General features: G+C 49.0%; 1 protein-coding gene across 3 annotated transcripts in view; it reads left to right on the top strand.

The window, feature by feature from the left end:
- The first annotated feature begins 5,274 nt into the window (after positions 1-5,274).
- The window catches only part of SEL1L3 (SEL1L family member 3), a 107,237-nt gene continuing 92,888 nt past the window's right edge, over positions 5,275-19,623 (top strand). For all 3 annotated transcript variants that reach the window (XR_004971244.1, XM_036330542.1, XM_036330552.1), the window contains exons 1-2: positions 5,275-5,590; positions 18,949-19,519. Coding sequence is in view for 2 of the 3 variants with exons in the window: in XM_036330542.1 (XP_036186435.1) it covers positions 5,426-5,590; positions 18,949-19,519 (736 nt within the window). In the remaining variant the exon portion in view is untranslated. The remainder of the gene's footprint in view (positions 5,591-18,948; positions 19,520-19,623) is intronic.

Raw genomic sequence — 19,623 nt, 5'->3', positions numbered from 1 at the left:
CACCGGGGCTACAGCGTGCGTGATTCGCAGACCTTCAGCATTCCCATAGAAATACCGGGAAAACTCTTAGGTTACCCACCTAAGAGCTTCCATCCCCTCTTCACTACAGCTTCTCAAAGCAAGGGTTCTGTGGCCCATAGGGAGAGAGGGGGCGGAGTCAGGGGACTTGAGGCTCAGAAGAAGGGGTGTGGGGACCAGGATGTGAGGATGGTTTCTGGTAGACTCTTCTAAGGAAGAAAGAAATGGGAAGTAATTGGTTAATATGGAGGATGCAAAGCAGACAGGAAATGGACTTAGGGAAGGTAAAGCCTCAGTGTCACAGGAAACCTGGGAGCACCAACGTTCCACATGGCACGCAGGAGTGAGCTAGACGCTGACCGTCACCCTCGGCAGGAAAAAGGGCCCGGCTTTCCCATCGAGGGGGGAAGTGTGCTGTCTGACAGCAGTCTTCTATTTTTGTTTTATTCTCTCCTATTTTGATGTAAAAGCAAATGTCACAGTTCATTCATCTTTATTCTGAATATCTGCAATTGCAGAAAGAGAGGAGGGGGTGGGAGCGAGGAGAAGGCTCCAGGATTCCTGAGAACCTGACTGCAGGAAGAGCACAGAGGAGCCAACCACAAGTAAAAAAGGAAAAGGAGGGTGGTAAGGAGGGAGGCAGACAGGAAGGGAGGATGGAAGAAAAAAATGAGAAAGGAAGAGGATGGGTTCAATTTTATTTAGTGAACTAGAGGCCCAGTGCATGAAAATTCGTGCACTAGGAGCCCCCTCAGCCCAGCCTGTGCTCTCTCACAGTCCGGGAGTCCTCAGGGGATATCCTACTGATGGCTCTGCAGGAGGCGACCAGGCCAGCTGATCAGGGGACGGCACCACCCCCATCACCCTGCCATTGCCGCCTGGACTCCCTCTGTGGGAGGCGACCGGACACAGGCTGATCAGGGGACAGTGCCAGCCCCGCCCCCCCCATTGCCCCTCCACCACTGCTGGTCACCACGCCCTCCCCCCATCATTGTTCCCTCCCTCTGCCCGCTGGCACGTGCCTTGGCTGGCCTGGTGACCCTTGCTCACCGGCCCCACCCGCTGCCGACTGGTCTTTCTGCCATTAGGTCGATTTGCATATTATGCTTTTATTATACAGGATAAGAACTTTCTAGGCATGAAAGGAATACCCGAAGCTGGTTAAGAAACAACCTCTGCTTTGAAGTCTACTTGGAGGAGGAGACAAGGCCAACAAAGTGATAGAGATATGAAACAGGATTGGGCAGTTTCCACATGGGGCTGCAGGCAATGCTCAGTGGGGCAGAGACATGGCCAACTGAGTTTGAACCTGAGGTCATGAGGGAAGGCTCCCTAGAGCCAGTGGCATTTGGGCCCAGGGGTTTATGTAGGAGGGAAGTGGGGAAAATGAGTGTTCCTTACTCACAAGTAGTGCCCTCTGCTCCCCTCCTGTAACCCACAGGTCAGGTGTCTCTGTAGGGGCTGATCTCTGTACCCTACGCACCCTCAGTCCCTAGAAATGTGGTTTCCAAGTATCAGCATGGACAGTGACGGTCCAAAGGGACGTTCCCACTGGTGCAGAGCAAAATGAGACAAAGACCAGTTAGGAGTTTCTCACAAGCAAATTAAATTCCGTTCCAAGGACTGCCTTCTATTATGTTCTAGGGCAGTGGTTCTCAACCTTCCTAATGCCATGACCCTTTAATACAGTTCCTCATGTTGTGGTGACCCCCAATTTCATTGTTGCAAATTGAACATAATTAAAGCATAGTGATTAATTACAAAAACAATATGTAATTATATATGTGTTTTCTGATGGTCTTAGGTGACCCCTGTGAAAGGGTCGTTCGACCCCCAAAGGGGTTGCGACCCACAGGTTGAGAACCGCTGTTCTAGGGCCTTCCTCATTTAGGATGGTAAAAATGCCCCGGCTTTCCAATGAAATAATGTTGATAGAAGATATTGTAAGTGTATCTGGGGGCTGTTTTTGCTTGTTTGAGGTATTTTTACTTGGCAAGTTGACAGTTGGCCAAGGGCATTGGTCCTGGAGATTTTACTGATCTCAAACCATTTCAGCACCTGAGAACTACGGGCCTAGGATGTCATTCCGTGCCCACAGAGGCAAGCAGATTCAGTGAAGGTTCTGCCTGGTTTTAACGCCCCCTCCCCTCCAGGCCCCTGATGCTTCTCCCCTGAGCTTCCGTAAGGGACCCTGTTGCCTTCATCCTCGTCCATGCTGAGATCGAGGGGGTGTGATAACGGACTCACGTAGGCAGCAATGAGAGATACCAGATTAATACAGTCTCCGGGGCCTGCACATTGTGGTGGAGTATTAAAACTTAATTCAAACCGATGAATTATAATGGTGGGGTTTTAAACCCAGTGGGAAAGCATGGTATCTTTAAAATAAAGGGCATTCTCCTGAAATCAGACCACACCCTTCAGATTACTGACACAAAGGGCTAGAGAGGCAAGGGTAGTCACGATCTGTCTTCTGGATCAAAATGTCACACTGCTCTGTGAACAGAAATCCTGACCTTCTCTTCTCTGCCCCCTCCAGTACAGAATTCATCAGTCATCACTGCCACCCCCGCTCTGGGCCCTTTTAGGGAACCCCATTGTGTCTTTGTCAGTTCTCTTCATTCCTGCCGCTCCTCGATCCCTTGGAAAGGGATGGTCCTGCCACCTCTGGATTTCTGGGGCCTCGGGTGGTGCCTGACGCACAATAGGAGCACAGTGGAAGATGAGAAAGTGAGAGACTGGATATGCCTGATTAAAAATAGCCCAGTCCCCCTCCCCCCCCCGACTGGTGTGGCATAGTGGTTAGAGCGTCCACCCATACACTGAAAAGTCTCAGGTTCAATTCCCAGTCAAGGGCACGTACCTGGGTTGCAGGTTAGATCCCTGGCCCTGGTCAGGGTTGTGCGGGAGGCAACCTATCAATGTGTCTCACCTTGACGGTTCTCTCTCTCCATCCCCAGCCCCCTCTCCCTGCCTCCCTCCCTCCCAGTCTCTAAAAAGCAATGGAAAAAAAATATTCCCGGGTGAGGATTTAAAAGAAATAGCCCAGTCCCCTACAGGGGGGCTTCCACATTGAAGACAGTTAGGTAAATTCAAACCCTTAAGGCTCACAGGCTTTGAAAGCTCTAATTCCATGAATCCTGATAACAAACAACCTGAGGGAACCATTCGGTTCCCCCCAAGACCAACCAAGTCCGCATGCAATGAAGGAGAGAAACTCTGCAGAGGCCCAGGAAGACAGGCGGAAACCCCGCGATACTGAGAAGCCCCCGTTCTCCCGAAATGGCCAATTTCCTTCCACAGACATTAAAAAGTAGACCATATGTTTCAGCCCGACAGGATCTGGGTTGGAGTCACCGAATCCTTTATCCTCGTGGGCACCTGTGGCATGAGTGGTTCTCCAATCACGCAGGAGCATGCGAATCTCTGCGGGACTGTGGAAGTGGGACAGGGCGGTGGTGACACCTGTCAGGCACAGAAACCCTCCAGTGCTCTCCTGTGGTGACTGCTGGATGTGAGAGGAGCGGCGCGAACCTTCCTGCAAGCCAGACGTTCTGGACATGGGGTCTCTGGACCAGCGGCGTCAGCAGTAGCAGGGAGCTTGCTAGGCAGGCAGCTCCTCAAGCCCACCCAGGACCCACTGGCTCGGAAAATCCAGCGCATTTGTCCAGCCACATGTTGTGTTCACAAGCCCTGGGGGTGATTTGGATGCAGGCTTACATCTGAGAACCACTGATATAAGGCATTGTCTTTCAGCCAGTGAGTGACTCTGAGCCAAGAGCCTGCCCCAGGGCCACAGCCCTCAGGTGACCTATAAAAGGTAAGGGATGACTCCCTGAGGAGCTGAGGGTGGCAGGCCTGGAGTAAGATGGCTGAGGGCATATCCAGGTCCAAGGGATTCCAAACCCCGGGCATTCCCTAGGTACCACCAGCCTCTTCCGAGGCCTTCTGTGACTTGACCTACCTTCTGTGACTTGACCCTACCATGGGAGCCACTCCACAGGGAAGGGCTGTGACCTCTCACACTCCCAAACTATTATCAGTTCCAACCCGCACAAATCCACCAGGGCCCACGGGAAGCTTTTGCTAACTTTGAAGATGGGCTGTTTCCGAGCAGCAGCCCAGGGGCCCAACCAGTTGTCTGCACCGCTCCACATAGCCAGTGCCCTGCCCAGAGCGCCAGGGCAGGGGGGCCTGGAGACAGGGGTCCCGCTTTGGGCCCCGCGGCCTGGCGACCCAACCTGCGTCCCCAAGGCCAAGATATGCCTGGATTTTTTTTTTTTTTAAGCTGTTTGTTCATGTCAAGAGCCTCACGCCTCTCATTTGGGGCTTAAGTACAATTGCCTTGGCCTAATTAATTCATTTTCTTTTCCCTCCAAAGTGGAAGCCGGGGCACGTGGATACGAATTAAATACAAACCCCCTTTGGGCTCGGATACTCTGGGCAATTAAAACAAAGAGCGCGGCGGCGGGAGCGGCGGCGGCGGCACCGCACAAAACCCTCGGGGACCGCGCGGAGCCGGCCGCCAGCCAGCCGGCAGGGCGGGGCGCAACCCGGCCTCGTACCGTACCCGCAGGGAGCTGCCCCACCCCTGCAGGTGGACAGGTGGAGGTTGGCCAGGGTCAAAATCCACCCCGAAGGGCTGGAAGCTGGGCCGCTGCGTGGCGCAACTCCAGGGGGCAGGCGCGCCCGGCGCCCAGCGGGAATGGCGCCCTCGCCAAAAAAGCAGCCGAACAAAACCCATTGCACCGGCGGGAACTGGGCGGCGCGCCCCGCAAAAGGAGTGTGTGTGTGTGGGGGGGGGCGGGGGGAGGGAATGCGGGAGGGAGGAAGAGAATGAGAAGGAGAGAGAGAAAAGGAGAAAGTGAAAAAAAAAAGAGAGATGGGATTACGAAGATAGAGGAGAGAGAGAAGAGGGGAGAGGGGAGAGGGAAACGGAGGGAGGGGAGAGGATCTCGAAAAGGAAGAGCGGGTAAGGGGGGCGGGGGAGGACAGGAAAGAAAGGGGAAGGGGGGCGGGCGGGAGCGGAGCCACCGGGCGGGCGTCGGCGGCCGAGGGGGCGGGACCGGGGTCTGTCCCCACCTGCGTGGGCGCCGGCTGCCGGGAGGGGTGGGAGCCCGGCGGTCGGAGGGAGCGGCCGGGAGGCGGGCTGGCCAGGGAGCAGGGGGGAGGGAGGGAGGGGACGGGGACTAGGAGGCGGGGAGGAGCCGGCGCTCGGCTGGGGCTGCGGGGGAGGCGACGGCGGGAGCAGCATTGGCGGCGGCGGGTCCGGCAGTGGCGGCGGCGGCAGGTGGCCCCGCGCGCGGCGGCCGGCCTGGCCGGGGGCGGGCGCGAAGGTGGCGCCTCGGGCGGGGGCCGGTCCCTGCACCAGGTGACCTGTTCCGGCCGGGATCCGGGCGCCCTCGCCATGCAGCGGCGCTGCGCGGGGCTCGGGCGGCCACGGCAGCAGCAGCAACACCCCCCGCCGCCCGCGGTCGGTCCCCGGGCCGCAGCCATGGTCCCCCCGAGCGGCGGCGGCCCCCCAGACCTCGGCGGCCGTCCTGCCTGCGCGCTGCTCCTGCTCTGCTACCTGGTGAGCGCCGGACCCTGCCCGGGTCCTCCCCTCCGCGCGGAGCCCGGGGGACGCGGGTGGAAGGGCCGGGGACTCGCCACGCGGAGTGGGTGCGGTGTTGCTAGTTTCTCTTTTCCTGGCCGCTGCGCCCCGGGCACTCCCGGCACCTGGGATGAGCACCCGGTTGCGGAGAGCGGTGCGTGGACCAGACTTGCTCTGTGCTCTCGCTCCTGTCCTTCTCCCTGCCAGACTCGCGCCAGACCCGGGCCAGGTTCCCCCGGAGACCCGGCCTGCCCCCCACTCCACCTGGGATCTTCGGTCACCCTCGTTCCGTCCCCACTCCGCTGCGCAGGGCTCTCCAGCCCCTTCCCTATCCGTCCTGAGCTTCCCTTACAATCTTCTCGCAGCTCCTTTTCTTCTCGCGCCCAACTTCGCCTCTTTCTCTCCGCGAATGCCACCCGGCTCGACCCTCCTTTTAGTTCCCACCCTGTCCTCAGGGCCCCGACCGCCTTCTGCCAATGCGCCGGGCAAGGCACCTCGGGTTTCCAGCTATCTTCAACTCCTCCATGGTCATTCCGGCCAAGTTGCGGATGCCAGAAAGAAATCTAGTTCTTTGTAACACGCTCACTGCCAGAGTGGTGACTTTAGCTGCGTCTCGAACATTGTCATTTCTGAGAACACGTCTGGCTTATGCATGTCAGTTACGATGTGCACACTTCTTGGCTCCTGTCTTAGTCATCAACTAAATGGCAGGAGCCTATTTTTCAAAACCAACGCCTTTACAATACCAGAGTAACTTAGACCCTCATTAAAAGGTGGGAGAAACACCCTCACTTCCCTTGCTGGCTTCTCTTTCTTCTGCTTTGAGTTCTAAACAATAGTAATTTACCAAAGGTGACACCCTTCCTGGCCAACCTACCTTATGTTCCAGGATCCTGCAGAGTCCTTGGATTATCTCGCCATATATTACTCTAAATAAATGAAATGGAAAATGCTGAATCATGAAACTGATGTAATAGGAAATTCACAGAATGTGAAAAAAAAATTTTTGAGCAGTGTCATTGTCCAGAATTTTTTTCATTTATATGATTATCATTATTCAGAGTCTTTCTTCTCAGAAGCTAAAAACTGCTTAGGAGACACTTGTGGGAATTAGAATTTGATTCCAAGGAAATTTGCCACCCAGCCCAAGTTTCTTTCAACATTCTTTACTTCTTGGATGTTTCATTTCTTGAAGCAAGGGAGTGTAAAAATGCAGATCGTGCTTCTGCATTTGCATCTACCTGTTGAGCAATCCATGCTTTTCTTCGTATTTTAAAATTAGCTGGTACCACATTTTGTGGTTGGAGTTACTTCGTATTTTCCTAAGAAGTTGTCTGTTAACATGATTTTTCTTTCACCCAGGAGATATTATTATTTAATATTTATGCCACAGGGTTATAGCACACAGGCTCATAAATAAAACTGCCTTAACAAATGACAGGGTTTCGGGTTTAAACAGATGGTCCCCGTCCACAAGTCACTGGTTACCCACAGAGGCAGAAATGATGTAGTGGAGTATTGGGTGAAACATTAATGTACAGATGGTCTGGAAGTGTTAACACCCTGCGAAGAGAGACCACTTCTTGACAATTCCAAGAAATCAGAGTGACTATTGGAAAGCCTAGAGGCCTCTTGGTCTGTGGGAACACAGACAGATGGAAGACCAGATAAGAAAGTTCTGTACGGACCGAGGTGGTTTAAGAGAACATCACAGACGAGGGAAGATGACGCTGTAGGTAGACTAGAGTAAGGTAGTGAAGTGGTGAGGTGGGGCTCCGAAAAGGGAGGTTAGACAAAGCTGTCATGTGAGAAGTAACTAGAGCATGGCTGAATGTCTTGGCAGGCAGGGACCGAATGGGTTTGGAACTATGTGACGGGAAATGTCAGTGCCTCCTGACTCTGCCTGCTCCCGTCAGATGGGCCTCAGGGATGTGCTACTGTAAAAGCAAGGCTTTTTGCAAAAGCTAAGGAAGCAAGAGTGTGAGTTGGAAGATGGGCTTTCCCTTTTGTTCAGAAGGTCTATAGCCACTTGCAAGGGATTTTGCTCTAGATCAGTGGTTTTCAACCTTCCTAATGCCGCGACCCTTTAATACAGTTCCTCATGTTGTGGTGACCCCCAGCCATAAAATTATTTTCGTTGCTACTTCATAACTGCAATGTTGCTACTGTTATGAATCATAATGGAAATATCTGATGTGCAGGATGTATTTTCATTGTGACAAATTGAACATAAAGCATAGTGATGAATCACAAAAACAACATGTAATTATATATGTGTTTTCCGATGGTCTTAGGCGACCCCTGTGAAAGGGTCGTTTGACCCCCAAAGGGGTCGCGACCCACAGGTTGAGAACTGCTGCTCTAGAGGTATGTGCTGAGATATCGACAACAGGTGAGGCTTCTTGACCTTGGAGAGGGTTAGCCTGCAAATTGGGGGAAATGTAAACATCTGCATGAAAAACATGAAGCAATCGAGAAAAAAATTCTTGAGTTACATGCATTCTGCTCATCAAGGAAGACTTCCTAGAAGTGATCCATCTGGGGAGGGAGGGTAGACAGGTGGAGGGTAGAGGATGAGCAGAATAGCTAGGTAGGATCTCAGGAATATGTAGACACTAGAGGGAGAAAGTTATCTCATAATTTTGAAGCCTAACTAGTAATAATAGCAATAACAATAATGCATAGTTGTTTATATGCCTTATCTAATATTAACCTTAGCAATGACCCGCCAAGGGAAGAGTTATGATCCCCATTCAGATGAGGTAACTGAGGTTCAGAAAGGGTAAGTTGCCCTGGGCCACACAGGCAGTCCATGATTGAAACCCAAATCTACTTCCAGAGCCCCAGTTCTTAGCCATGTTAACTGATTGCCTTCTGGATTTTGCTGCTTATAACCCATTCCCCTCATGTATAGAGATGTATGGGCCATTAGCAAAGCATTTGCAATTAGCAGCTACCGTGCAATTGGCCAGGATGTGAGGTCATGTCTAAAGTAGCCTAAAATATACAAGGCAGGAAGCACAGGCCACAGAATAGAAGCAGGATGTTAAATAGGAAAAAATAAAAAATAAAAAGAGGTAAAAGCAGAAGATATTTGCCATCCGTGATGGAGAGGTAGGAGAGTGGGTCTTTATACAGTCCAGAGGCAGCTGGTGGTCGAAGTTCAGCATTTGAGTTGGTATAAATGTGTGTCCAAGTACAGAGCCGAGTGTGCCTAGGAATCCATTCCAAAGCAATTTTCTGTGATGTGGGGACCAATTCCCAATTTGTGTTTTCCCTACCAATTTTCTCGTTCACAAGAGCTGGAGGTTGAGCTTGGCTTTCTGAACAGGTGCCTTCAAGGCCCTGCCCTCCTGGGAAGCATGCTTCCTGCAACCAGGGTCCAGAGGCGATGCCCCCCCACCCCCACCCCCGTCTCCATTGGCTGGGACAGAGTAACCTTCAGTAGCAGCCTAAGAATGGAACTGTGACTGTAGCTAGGATACTGCCGAAGCATGAATAATTGTGACGAGGCCTGAAAGATAAGTCACGGAATGATGCCAAACAGATTTCTGAAAAGATGATCCCTGGTCCTAGCAGCTGCCAGAAAGTGCTGAGGTCACTAAAGGTCAAGATGCAGAGAGCCTCCCCAGAGAGGGTGAGAGCCTCAAAAGCAAAAGGTAATGAGATCAAGTCCCCTGAGGTCACCGGTGCTGAGTGGTGTAGTCCACACATGACTTGCTCTGCCCAACAGACCCCTTGCCATTCTCTCTCATCATTAACTCTTACCTTTCTCCAGACTTGGCTAGAACATCCCGAGGCTGCCCCAGCCCCATCTGTGACAGTGGCACTTGTAGAAGACAATCTTGTCCATTCTGAACTTTGGTCTCAAAGTTGTAATTTCTTTCTTAAATGAGAAAACAAATCTCACAATGGCTAGTATTATTGACGGTCAGCGGTAGATATTTGCACTTGTTAGACAACCGGAGGACAAAGAAATAAGAGGACATCAACAATGCAGGCGTATATGAGGTTCATTAGCCGATGGTGGCTGTGTCAGTTTTGTACAGGATTTTCTGTGAGTGACCACTGGTTATCCCTCTAGCAGTAATGTGTGTGACGCAGAACCTGGAAAAGCAAAACAGTGAAGAAGCCTCAATTGTCCAGCTTGTGTGAGGGTGATTATGAATATTTGAAGTCTAGAGATCTCCCTCAAGCTTCACATCAGCCAGTCGCTTCCCCATTCATCCTGACCAGAGCTGCTCAAATCTCCCAAGTGATGGTATTTGCCTCTTGCTTTCTAGCCCTTCTGTTCTTGTTGGTAAATGGGTAGGAGCCATGACTTGGCTGACCCGAAGCAGCTGGGAGAAAGGTAGAAGAGAAGACATAAAGAACCCCGGTATTTCACAGAGAAGATGGACTGACGCACATACACCATAAATAGCCTATAGTGGATTCAGTTACCTTGTTTTTTGGCTCATCCCAGTCCCCTGAGAAAGGAACTAAAGGGGCAGGAGAGCTGTGCAGCGTGCAAGCAATGGAGGAGATGCTGACTTGGCAGCTCTTGTCTCCCATCCTCACCCTAAAAAGGGCCGGCGAGGTGGCTCAGTGCAGTGTGTGTGTTAGTGGATAAGATAACATCTACCCTCTCCAGATACGAGGGGTAATGACCCCATAGATGGGAGTGAGGAAAGTCCTGAGACTCCCTCACCTATAGCCAGAAAGCGGTGAAGGTGTAGAGGTAAGTGGGTGAGTTGAGGGTGTCATTGGGGTGTTTCTGGAGGGCAAGAGGCACACCCTCCCTGACTTTGGAGTTAGCAGCTATGGATTTGAATTTTTTATTCTGCTGGTTGACCTTGGGCAAGTTACTTATCCTCTCTGAATCCATTTCATTTCCTCAGCTGGAATTCTCTGTCCCTCACAGGGCTGTTGTGAGGATTAGGTTTGAAGGGAGAAGTTCTATGAAGTTCTGTGTGAAAGGACGAGTGGGAAAGTCTTACTGCACCTGTCTGGCACACAAGAGCTGCTCAAAGAAACCAACCCAAACCATGGTTCCCCTCGTATGATTTGAATTACTAAGAAATAGCCAATCAAGTCATATCAGAGAGGAGAGCACTCCTACTCCAGCACAGTAGGAGTATTGATCGTCATTGCGATGGCATGTCCCTAGCCAGCTCTCAGGTTTGGGAAGGCGCACTGAGCAATGGGGAAAAGTTTCCCAAGGCATATCTTGATTTTGAAGTCCATATTGACATCATCGCCCATTCTGCTTAATTGCATGCTTCGTTGACATAAACAGAATTTTTGCTTATTTCTAGTCAGCAGAAATTGGAAAAGTAGGCCTTTTAAGCCAATACAATTACCCTTTGACCTGTGGAAAGTTTGATCCAGCCAGTTTGTAGAGAAAGCCCTCATGAGCCAAGATTTTCCTAGATGACTGATGGGGCAGAATGGACAGGAATGAGAGAAACAGACAATCCATTGTGGTTTACATATTGGACATACCCACACACCTCTAAGTGTAAATGAACTTCCCCTGGTGAGATGTGAATGATTTAAGATTTTCCGATCTCTGTCCCTTCCTTAAATAACAAGTGGATCGTGTAGAGAAAAGAGCCACGCTTTCTCAGTGCTTTAGAATAAGGGAGGGTCATTTGAATAGAGTTTCTTCTTATTGATTTTTTTAAAGGAATCAGATGCAGTCATCCTGAAAGAAGTTTAGGTGGTATTGATAGATTTCCCTCCCCGCCCCCCTCCATCTAGAAGATGTATAAATTCATCTGTTTCTCGATTCCCAGGCTGAACTGAATGCATTTAGATCTTCAATTTGGGGTCTTTTATCAAGAACACACATTAACTGATCCCTTTCTTTCTTTTACAAAAAAATTTCAATACCTATACAATTACACAAAGACAAAGGAGCCTGTGCTTTGTGACTGTGTGTGATACTGTCAAGCTTGACTTTGATTAGGGCTTACTTCTGGTCGAAACAGATGTTTGAGGGCTCAGACGCCTCTCAGAGCTCAGTTCCATTGTGTGCAGAGCAGATCAGTAGCTTCTGAGGTGGAACATCCATGTGGCGACCTAGATGGCATCATGGGAGAGGCACAGAAATGTCCCCCTGGCCCCCAGATATCTTGCTTACAGCTGCAGTGCCTTTGGCCTTTGCTGTTCAGGCATTATTTCCACCAGGCTGGCACAGAAATGCAGATATGTGACATTACTGCAGTATTTTGTCATTATCACATTAACATGGATAAACTTGCCAGATGAACAGGAGCCTGATGAGGGTGGAGGGATATGCATCTTAAAATTTTACTTTGTGCTTTTGGCATGGATAAATAAAAAAGTTCTAGAATATAGGGTGGTTGCCTGAGGGTCTGGAGGGACTGGACAGCTGGGAGTAAGACCACTCCATGTGGGGATGGGGGGTGCCAGCGTGCCACCTTCCCTGACCTCACTCACAGTCCTCAGCTCTGACCCCCAGGGACCACTGAGATGCCAGAGGGAAAGGGCTCTTCGGAAGGAGGTTGATGAGGCTGGATGGAAAATAGAGAATAGTTGAGAACTTGTGAATGTCAGGAAAGGGTGGTGGGGGCTCAAGGTTGGATCAAGTCCTTTGGTTTATTTTATTTTTTTACAAATATATATTATTATCTTTTTACAGAGAGGAATAGAATTAGAAACATCGGTGAGAGAGAAACATCGATCAGCTGCCTCCTGCACACTCCCTACTGGGGATGTGCCTGCAACCAAGGTATATGCCCTTGACCGGAATCGAACCTGGGACCCTTGAGTCTGCAGGCCGACGCTCTATCCACTGAGCCAAACTGGTTAGGGCAAGTCCTTTGGTTTATATGCAGGTGCCCTCAGAGCTGTGGAGCAGTGACGTGGGACGGACCACCAGGGCACCTGGTAGAAATGCCCACGCCCAGGACTTTATTTCAGCAAGAAGCACTTACCAAAATCCTATGTGCCAAGCCAGAGACGTAACAATGAATACGACATGGACTCTGACCTCGTAATTTCTAAACAAAGGAATGTTTGGGTAATTTTTAGCTCGTGCTAATGCAACCTGGCATGTGAAAATACCTATGAAGGTTGTACACGTGTCATGCCTGTAGCTGAAACTCTTCAAGTTAATTGCCTTGTTTTCCTGGCAGGAAACAGCTCATAACCACACACATGACTTGAGCCAGGAAATCAGCTTCAGCTTAATCAATATTTAGAGTGTGATGTGTTGATAATCAGTGTTGGTTTAGTACATAGCAGAGGTAGCCACAGCTCATGGTGTAGCAGCTGCCCGCTGGGTCGGCTCCAACCCACGAGATGCCAACTTCCTGCATTGCATAGGTGCCCAAAGGACTGAAGATGATAACACCCTCTTGAGGGGTTTAGACCATGTTCCTACAGCTACGATATGGTGACTTTATGGTCCTGCCTGCCTGGGGCCAGCACACCTGTGTCAGAGTCAGAAAACATTGCCCAGTCCCTGAAGTTGTTTTTCTCTTGTATCCCAGCTGTCAGTCAGGCTTTTCCCACTTCTCGAATGATCTTTCTCAGTCCAGGCAATTTTACCTCTTTGCCCAGTCTAGCTCCAACATCTCATCCTGCTTAGATCTTTCTTGAGAGAAACAATCGCAAGATGTCAACACCACCACCAGGGAACCTTAGCGAAATAACAAATCAAGCCCCAGCAACTACACATGTAGGAAATTATGCCTAATTGGGTTATTCATCTCATTTCTCCTATACGCTCATAATTCCTTTAAAAAAGTATGTCTTCTGTCGCTTTGTGTTCTTCCGAACGCTTTCTGAATAAAAGTTTGATAATCTAGGAGAGTGGTGGTCAAACTGTGGCCCACGGGCCTGTCCAACCAGCCGCCTGTTTTCGTAAATAAACAGAGCTGCACTGGATGACAGCCAAGCTTATTGGCTCCTGAGTTGATGTGGCTGTTCTCTCGATACCACGGCAGAGGGGAGTAGCTGCGATGGACACCGAGTGGCCCAAAAACCTAAAATATTTACCGCATGGTCCTTTGTTACAGGAAAAGCCTGCTGATCTCAAATCTAGAATAGTGCCATCCAGTAGAAGTATGGTGTGAGCCACCAATGCAAGCCACCTGTGTAATCTCAAAATTTCTAGTAGCAACATAAAACAAGTAAACTGAAAAAGTGGAATTAATGCTGGTAATATAGTTTATTTAACTTACGGTATTCTAATATCATTTCAGCATTATTAATGAGCTCCTCTGCACCCTTCTTTGTATTGGTTTTGAAGTCCAGGGTATATTTTACGCTGATGACATCCCTCAACGTGGACCAGCCACATTCCGAGTGCTTAACATGACTTGTGGCCTCAGTATTGGCTCGCATACAGCCAGAACCCATAAGCCTTGGATTTACTTTTACTGCACTTGGAAGCAGGTGGAAATACAATAATCTTCCTAGAAGTATGTGGAGGTTCCCTTTAAAACAGAATTTCACGTGAAGGCTCTGGGGAGGGTCTGTAGTCAGGTGTCCTGTACCTTCTTCATTCTCATCTGTCACCACCAATCTGCAGTGATGAGCCGAGGTCTGGAAAGTCATGGGCCATCAAGCAGAACTGAAACCATGCTCAGCACATTGCACTTACTAACGCAGAAAAGTGGCTGGTGCATTTTTAGGAATAAGATATAAAATAATGGCCCTAGCTCAGAGGTTGGCAAACTGTGGCTCGCGAGCCACATGTGGCTCTTTGGTCCCTTGAATGTGGCTCTTCCACAAAATACCACGTGCGGGCGCGCACGTACAGTGCGATTGAAACTTCGTGGCCCATGTGCAGAAGTCGGTTTTCGGCCTGGGCGAGCCTATTTTGAAGAAGTGTTGTTAGAAGAAATGGAGGGTGTCTGTCAGGCGGGCGACGGGAGACGTGGCGCAGGCGGGCCGCGGGATTCAAGTTGAGTGAGACTGGCTACAAGACGAGTGTGGATGGGAGAGTTGGAAGGGGTCGACCTCAGCGAACGTACCTCAATCAGATTGAGGACATTTTTAGCAAAGGCCAGCTTAGGAGTACCCTACTTAAGTAAATAACTATGTACCTACCTATATAGTTTAAGTTTAAAAAATTTGGCTCTCAAAAGAAATTTCAATCGTTGTACTGTTGATATTTGGCTCTGTTGACTAATGAGTTTGCCGACCACTGCCCTAGCTGGTTTGGCCCAGTGGATAGAGTGTCAGCCTGCAGACTGAAGGGTCCTGGGTTCAAGTCCAGTCAAGGGCACATACCCAGGTTGCGAGCTCGATCCTCAGTAGGGGGCATGCAGGAGGTAGCTGATCAATGATTCTCACCATTGATGTTTCTCTCTCTCTCCCTCTTCCTTCCTCTCTGAAATCAATAAAAAATATATTCTAAAAAAGAAAAGGAGCTGGGCTTCTGGGCTTGCCTCTGCTAAGCCACCAGCTCGGTGATGTTGGAGACTGTCACCTCTTGGTTGCATTTCGTTGTCCAAAACTTGGGGTGGGCTGGCTCGTCACCAAGGGCTCACCCGCTCTAACATTCTCTACTTCCAATTATAAGACTATTTTTATATCTGTTCTCCCTCCACCCCTGTAATTTGGAAGTATAAATGAGAACCTAAAACAATTCAACCTCTTCCTGAGGGGTGGACAGTTGGACTTTATACATTTCTTCCCATAGGCTTCCCATCACGAATCAAAGAGAATGGCCAGCCTTTCTAGTCTCCCTCCTCAATTGGCAGAAGCCATATTTTCCATTTTTATTTTTTAGGACTGATGATGCTTCCCTCTCCGCCCTCATTTTGGGGGAATGTTCATGTAGTACAAAATTAAATAGATATGTAGGGATGGCCAGTGCTGGTCTCTCTCTTACCCTGTCTCCTGGTCGCCTCATCCTTCTCCGTATGGGCATCGAGTGCTGTGTACCCAAGCAAGTATGTCTATATTTCTTCTTCTTCTTTTGAACCCAAATGGTACTTATGAACTTTGAAGTTCAAAAATAAATAAATAAAATAAATAAAGCTTGAAGATCATCCTGTTTTCTGTGCAAGAAGATCTTTGTCCTGTCACTAGCTGTATTGTACTCCAGAAGGAGATGCACTGTAATTTGCCTAACCAGCCCTGTCTGGATGGGCATTTAGCTTTTCCATCTTTTGCTGTTATAACCAGTGCTGCAGTGAAAGCTGTATGTACATGATTTCCATAGATTTGGTTATCTTTGTAGGATAAAGTCCTAGAAGAGGAATTACTGGGCCAGGGGGCGGTGCAGTTATACCTTTGGTAGGCATGGCCTGATTGCAGTCCATAGGGATCAACCCACCAGCAGGATATGAGGGCCATGCTGCCCTCCACTCCAGCCGCTACCATGCGTTATTGGGCTTTCTGATGTCTGTGACTCTACCAGGTTCCAAATGGCATCTCAGTTCACTTTCGATGTGCATTTATTTCTCTTACTAGGAGTGAGAATTTACTTGTCAGTGAACTCAGTCGTTTGCTCATTTTTCTTGCTCGGCAGCTTTGCTTCTGATTGTTGACTGTCAATGCTTGAAAATAGAAACACCATCCCCTTTTACAGAAACTTTCTTTGGTTCTTTGCCATCAGTCGAATAAAAGTCAACATTCTTTGGGTGGGGATTCAACATCCTCCAGAACCAGGATCCTGTCTTCTTTTTTCAACCTCATAGCCTCACGTCCTTTCTATTCTCTGGCCAAACCCAGCTGCTTGCTTGCCCCCCCAATGCATCTGCATTTCCCTGCCTTCTTGCCCCTACTTAAGCTGGTCATAGTACTTTCAGTGTCTTCCCTTTGCCTCTCTACTTAAAGAACTTCTCTTTCCCTAACTGGTTTGGATCAGTGGATAGAGCATCGGCCTGCGGACTCAAGGGTCCCAGGTTCGATTCTGGCCAAGGGCAAGTACCTTGGTTTCGGGCACATACCCAGTGGGGAGTGTGCAGGAGGCAGCTGATCAATGTTTCTTTCTCTCATTGATGTTTCTAACTCTCTATCCCTCTCCCTTCCTCTCTGTAAAAAATCAATAAAATATATTTTTTTAAAAAAAGAATTTCTCTTTATCCCTCAAAGCCCAAATGAAATATCATTCCTTCCATAACACTTGTCCTGGACACCCCGGTCAGAGTTATTTTCACCTGGGGCTGTGTTCCTTTAGGGCTGGTATATAGTTTAGACTGAGGACAGGCCAGGTTCTGCTTTGTGTTACAACTTTTTGTAAACACGATTCCTTGAAACCATCTTTCTTTCTTAGCCACCTTGGCCTCTCCCACATCCCTAAACCAGAAGTGAAGAAAGGGCTCCCTAGTTCATCCTTCTTTGGAGAAGACTACAGTGACCTTTTAAAAAAAATTGTGGTAAAAATATTCATAGTATAAAATGTTGCCATTTTAACCATTTTAAGTGTAGAACTCAGTGACCTTAGAGTACATTCACAGTGTTGTGCAACCATCACCCCACCACCCATCTCCAGACTCTTCATCTCGCAAAACTGAAAATGTGCCTGTTAAACAGTCATTCCTCTTTCTCCTCTTTCCCCAGCCCCTGGCAACTGCCATTCTACTTTCTGTGTCTATGAATTTAGACTACTCTAGGGACCTCATATAAGTGGAATCATACAGTGTTTATTCTCTTGTGACTAACTTATTACACTTAGTAAAATGCCCTTAAAGTTCATCCAATTGTAGCATGTGTCAGAATTTCCTTCCGTTTTGAGGCTGAATAATGTCCCATTGTGTGTAGATACCGCTTTTGTTTATCCATTCATCTGTTGATAGGCTCTGGGTTGTTTCCACCTTTTAGCTATTACAAATGATGCTGCTGTGTGGGTATATGTCTATGGACATATCTCTTCGAGCCCCTGCTTTTAACTCTTTGGGGTCTAATACACCCAGAAGTAGAATTGCTGGATCATATGGTAATTCTTGTGTAATTTTTTGAGGAATCACTGTACTGTTTTCCACAGCAGTTGCCCCATTTTACATTCCCACCAGCAATACACAGGTTCCTGTTTCTCTACATCCTTTCCAACACTTGTTTGTCGGTTTATTTGATAATATATTTTTATTGATTTCAGAGACGAAGGGAGAAGAAGAGAGAAATAGAAACATCAATGATGAGAGAATCATTAATTGGCTGCCTCCTGCACGCCCCACACTGGGGGTTAAGCCCACAACCTGGGCATGTGCCCTTGACTGGAATGGAACCCGGGACCCTACTGAGCCAAACCAGCTAGGGCTGTTTGTTTTTATAGTAGCCACACTGACGGGTGTGCCGTGGTCTCAAGTAAACATTTTGTGATTGTGTTTGGGGTGCCTGAATCACAAAGTCAGATTTAGGAGATCTCTCTTAGCACCTATACATCACACCCAAAACATTGCCTTGACTTCATGACCAAACTCTCCAGGTTTCTTCTGGAACAAATGTCCACATGGAAAGGGCTGGGTCATTTAGAGAACTAGATAAATAACCAGGCAAAAAAAAACCTCTCCTGGCACATGTTGCACCAGCCACGGTGAAAGGATCAGACAACACAGTCTGTGGTCCCTGCATGCCCGTGTGTGATTTGGAGCAGCAGCAACCTCCTGCTGGTCCATCCATCATGCGTGCTTGTCCTGGCTCAGAACTTACGGAGAAAATGAGGCCGGGTTGGAGTCCCCACCATGTTCTCTCTCGGGTGCACTTTGAGCTCTTCTCCAGCCCTCTGCTTTGGCTGCCGCTCTCCGGCATTTGCAGTCAGGACAATAGTTTGGAAATGTCTGAAGCCCGATTGTTCTCTTTTTCACTCAAAGGCAGACTCGTTGTGCCTGGATGTGTTATGAACTGGCTCCTCCGTTTGGAAACCAGCTCTGGAGTGACTGCCACGCAGTTTGAAAGGCACGTTCTGATCAGCAGATGCTACTGAGTCTGGGGAGAGAGTTAATGTGGCCTAATCTTCATGTGTATTTGTGTGTGTGCGAGTGTTGGTTTTTCTCCAATTGCTCAGTAGTGATTTCGACATCTTTTATCTTCCTCATTCGTCGCTTTATGGACATGGATTTTTTTATCCCGGGAAAATCATGATCCACATATCTCTCTATATAAAAGCCTAAGCAACCTTTACAAACGGAGGACTGGCTGGTAGCTATGATATGCACTGACCACAGGGGGCAGATGCTCAACGCAGGAGCTTCCCCCTGGTGTCAGTGTGCTCCCACAGCCAACCTCCCGCGGTCCCTCCCCCCGCCGGCTGGCCCTAATTGGCCCTGATCACCGGCCAGGCCAAGGGACCCCACCCATGTACAAATTCGTGCACCGGGCCTCTAGGCTGTTAATATGATCATTTTTAAACTTTATCTCATTTTTCTTTTCAGAATTTTGTGCCGTCTTGGGGCCGGCAGACCTCCCTGACGACATCAGTGATATCCAACACTGAGCAGAGCGTGGCTTACAAAGACTTCATTTATTTCACTGGCGTTGAAGGAAATGTTCGCAACATTTCTGAAGTCTCGGTTGAGTATTTGTGCTCTCAGCCTTGCGTTGTCAGTTTGGAAGCGGTTGTCTCATCCGAGTTCAGGAGTAGCATTCCTGTGTACAAAAAACGGTGGAAGAATGAGAAGCATCTTCACACCAGCAGGACACACTTGGTGCAGGTGAAATTTCCAAGCATCATGGTTTACAGAGATGACTATTTCATCAGACACTCCATTTCCGTGTCGGTGGTGATACTCCGCGCCTGGATTACTCACAGATACACTGGTGGAGACGTGAATGTTAAATGGGACGAAAACTTGCTACACGCTGTCGCGAAGAATTATACTCTGCTGAAGACGGTCCCGCCTTTTGAGCGCCCTTTCAAAGACCATCAAGTGTGCCTTGAGTGGAACATGGGTTATATTTGGAACCTTCAGGCAAACAAGATTCCCCAGTGTCCTCTTGAAAATGGTAGGTCACTTGCCTTGCCAGGAACCTAATTCATTTCTTCAGATAGCCTGTACCATAAGAGGGGCAGGGGAAAATTCTTATATTAGCAGTTGGGGGAGACTGAG

The sequence above is a fragment of the Myotis myotis genome, unplaced genomic scaffold (assembly GCF_014108235.1).
Source record: "Myotis myotis isolate mMyoMyo1 unplaced genomic scaffold, mMyoMyo1.p scaffold_m19_p_1, whole genome shotgun sequence".
In the NCBI taxonomy this organism is placed as follows: Eukaryota; Metazoa; Chordata; class Mammalia; order Chiroptera; family Vespertilionidae; genus Myotis; species Myotis myotis.
Note: the sequence above shows the minus strand (reverse complement) of the source record. Positions and strands in the feature narration are given on the sequence as shown.